At 39.2% G+C, this 3,906-nt stretch overlaps 1 protein-coding gene across 1 annotated transcript; it reads left to right on the forward strand.

Moving 5' to 3' along the window:
* The first annotated feature begins 775 nt into the window (after positions 1 to 775).
* Positions 776 to 1,522, forward strand: LOC131249955 (uncharacterized). Its single transcript, XM_058250677.1, has one exon. It carries the CDS (start codon positions 776 to 778, stop codon positions 1,520 to 1,522), a length of 747 nt encoding a protein of 248 aa, XP_058106660.1.
* The last annotated feature ends 2,384 nt before the right edge of the window (positions 1,523 to 3,906 follow it).

Here is a 3,906-nt window from a genome sequence, read left to right on the forward strand (position 1 = left end):
GAAGACTACATTGGATGAATTCAATTTGATAATTAAAGTTGTGTACGGTGATATACTACATGGATTCCTCTATCTACATAGAATCAAAGACGATGAAGATCTCGAAGCATATATGTTATTCTGTAGACAGACTCCTCCAACACAAATACCATTGTATGTATAGAAAGTGAGGCGTTGTCCTCTCATTGAGGATAATAACATAGATTATACTTTACATTCGAACTGATCGTCTCTTCATTTGTAGCCTTCAAGCAATGATCGGATAGTCAATGATTCCGATATTCCTGGTCCTTCAAGTAATGATGGATATCACGATCGAGGACTCGACGATTGCGATATACGTGGCCCTTCATGTAACGATACACATCATGATCTAGGGAATGATGACTGTGATACACTTGTTACATCAAGTTATGATAGATATCATGATCGAAGACTCGACGATTGCGATATATGCGGCCCTTTAAGTAACGATCAATTTCAAGGAACAACTGACCACTGTAATCTCCAAATCTCATCCGTCAATGATGCGTCTTTTGATCCATCCGTGCAGGTCAATCCATAACTTATAAACTTAAATTTACCAATACCGATGTATGAAGAAAATAGAGATATTCCTAGATTATTGTATGTTGTCTTCGCTCCATCTGATGAAGCTTTTGTCAATTCAGATCATCAAGGATATCCAAAATTTGTGGAAGATCTAATTGAAATATCTGTTGGGCCAGTGTGCAAGGACAAAGGCTGATTACAACATTTTCTACGTAAATATGCGATGCGCCACAACTTCCAGTATAAGGTTTTGAAGTCTAACAAGCTGAGATATACGATTAGGTGCATTATAGAAAATTGTAGTTGGAGGATGCATGCTTCAAAGTTGGACGCCACAGGGATGTTTAAGATAAAGACTTACAACTTGAAGCATATATGTAGCATGTCGTTTGAGGCAATACGCCACTCTGAGTCAACGATCGTGGATGACAGTCGTGATATAGTAACCTCGAAGAGGAAGGGAAGAGATCATCGTCAAGCCATCAGTTTAATAAGTAGTGAATTTAGCGTTGATCATATGAGTTCGGGATTGACTTGCACGCCAAAAGAAATTCAATATCGAATGAGTGAGATGTACGGGGTCGAGATCAGTTACAAGAAAGCATGGAAAGGTAAAGAGATTACAACGGAACAAGTCTTGGAATCTTACGAGGGTTCTTATAATGAGCTTCCGGCCTATCTTCATGAGTTGAGAAATGCCAATTTAGGGACTGTGACTGAGTTACAGGTGAATGACGAAATAAATAGTTTTGAAAGTTGCTTTATTGCAATTGGACAGTGCATCAGAAGCCTACATTTGCATATTCAGAGGGTCTTGTGTGTTGATGCGGCACATTTGACAAGAAGGTATATGGGTGTTCTTTTCATGGTTATTGCATTGGATAGAAATAATCATATTTTCCCTGTGACATATGGAATCGGAGAATCTGAGAACAATAGTAGCTGGAGGTGGTTCATTGGAAATTTATAGAAAGCAATTGGGATTCTTTCAGGACCAGTTATAGTGTCAGATCGTCACAAAGGGTTGGTCAGTGAAGTCCCTAACATTTTTTCCTATGCAATCCATGGATATTGTACTCATCATATTCTTGAAAACATGAAGAAGGCGTGTTCGGATGATTTTGTGAGGGAATATTTTTGGGGTGTTATTAAGACATATCAGACATCCATGTTTTGGGAGATGATGCGATGCATTTAAATGTTGAATCCCACAACATATTAGTTCCTTAATAGTATAGAAAAGGAAAGATAGACATCTGTTTTCTTTTCTGACATGAAGTATAATATTGTAACCACCAAACATCGTCGAAAATATGAATGCATTGTTCGTAGATGCACGAGAGTACCCCATCACGAAACTTTTTAAATTAACAAGGAGTAAAATTCAAGACTTCTTCCGCCGATGAGACGAGGCCTTGGCTTGCAAGAAAATTTTGACTCATTGGGCAGAAAAAAGATTGACCGAAGTTTGTCATTTGAAAGTGCGAAAGACACAATGTATCGTGATTTCAGCGGATGAGTTATAAGTGACAGCACGGGGAATGACCGATGTAGTGAAGCTAAGAGGAATGAAGTATACGTGCGGTGAGTTTAGTTCAATGTTACTACCTTGTGTTCATATGATAGCGGCTTGTGATAAGTATCAGCTTGATATGTATAAAGACTGCTCTTCATTCTACTCCAAAGAAATATATTGTAAAACATACCAAGAGTCAGTTTACCCAGTGTTTGACAAGACACAATAGAACATTATAGAGGAAGTGAAAGTTTTATGTGAGAATATGAAGCCTCTAGAAATGAGAAGATCTGCTAGAAGACCAAAAAATGTTCGAATTACATCCTAGGGAGAAGATAGGCCAACACCCAGATGCTCGAGATGCAATCGAATAGGTCACAATCTGTGTCGGTACACTTTCGTCCCTGCAGGCTGAGGCTGATGATGACTTATTACTTTGATTTTTTTATTTTTTATTTTATTGTTTGTGATAATGTAACATAATTACACCAATGAGCATTTTGGCCTTGTGAACTGTAATATACTTATTGATTCATGAACCGCTGTGCATGTTAATCATGACCCAATATGGATGATAATCATGAACTGTTGTGCGAATCACGACCTAATGAGAAAATCACGTACTTAACAACGGGTCATGGTTGTCATAATATATGGATCGTGGTTGTCATGTTATATGGGTCGTGCTTTCACATAGGGTTGTGGTTGTCAACAACAATCCAATATGGTTGACAATTACGATCCATTACAATTGTGAACCACGACCCATGTAATATGTCAACCACGACCCATGCAACATGATAACCATGACCCATATAACATAACAACCACGAACCATATCAATTGACAACTACGATCAATGTTTCACGACAACTACGATCCATATAATACAACAACCACGACCCAATATATCATTACATTCAGGGTCCATGTATCATGACAATCACGACCCATACAACATTACAACCACGACCCATATATAATGTCAACCACGACCTAGTGGATCGTGTCAACCATAACGCATGTAACATGTCAACTACGACCCATGCGACACGACAACCACGACCTGTATAATATGACAACCATGAACCATATCAACTGACAACCACGATTAATGCTTCACAACAACCACGACCCATATAACACAACAACCATGACTCATATATTATTACATTCAAGGACCATGTATCATGACAATCACGACTTATACAACGTTACAACTATGACCCATATATAATGACAATCACGACCCATAACATGTCAACGACGACCCATGCGCTGAAGTTGGTGGTTATGATGAGATCGTGTGCTGGATGTCGATCCATACGTGCGTTACTGGAGTCAAGTCTCGAGTGCGATTATAAGGCTTGTCTCTATCCGAGCTGACCTTATAATCTAAGTCCTTCCTGTGACAATTTAGCTGTGTTGTCGATGAGCACCTACTCGGAGTCGATGGACGAGGTGTGTAATGGCTCTTCTGGGTTCTAGGTTGATGTTAAAGCTCTACAGAAGAACTTGGACAGAGTCCTATGGATCGAGCTGATGGAAGACATTTTGTCATGATAGTTTAGTCGTGTTGTGATTGAGCATCTACTCGGAGTCGGCGGACGAGGTGTGTAATGGCTTCTTCTGGGTTCCAGGCTGACATGAAAGCTCTATTAAAGAACTTAAGATTTTGTAACATGACAACAACGATCCATCTAACATGACAACCACGACCCATAGCAATTGATACCATGACCTATATAACTTTGACAACCATGATCCATAAAAACTGTCAACAAAGACCTTTCGTCTGGGTCGTGTTTTGACAACTTGAAGGATTGTGGTTGTCAACT

Source organism: Magnolia sinica, chromosome 1, assembly GCF_029962835.1.
Source record: "Magnolia sinica isolate HGM2019 chromosome 1, MsV1, whole genome shotgun sequence".
NCBI lineage: Eukaryota > Viridiplantae > Streptophyta > Magnoliopsida > Magnoliales > Magnoliaceae > Magnolia > Magnolia sinica.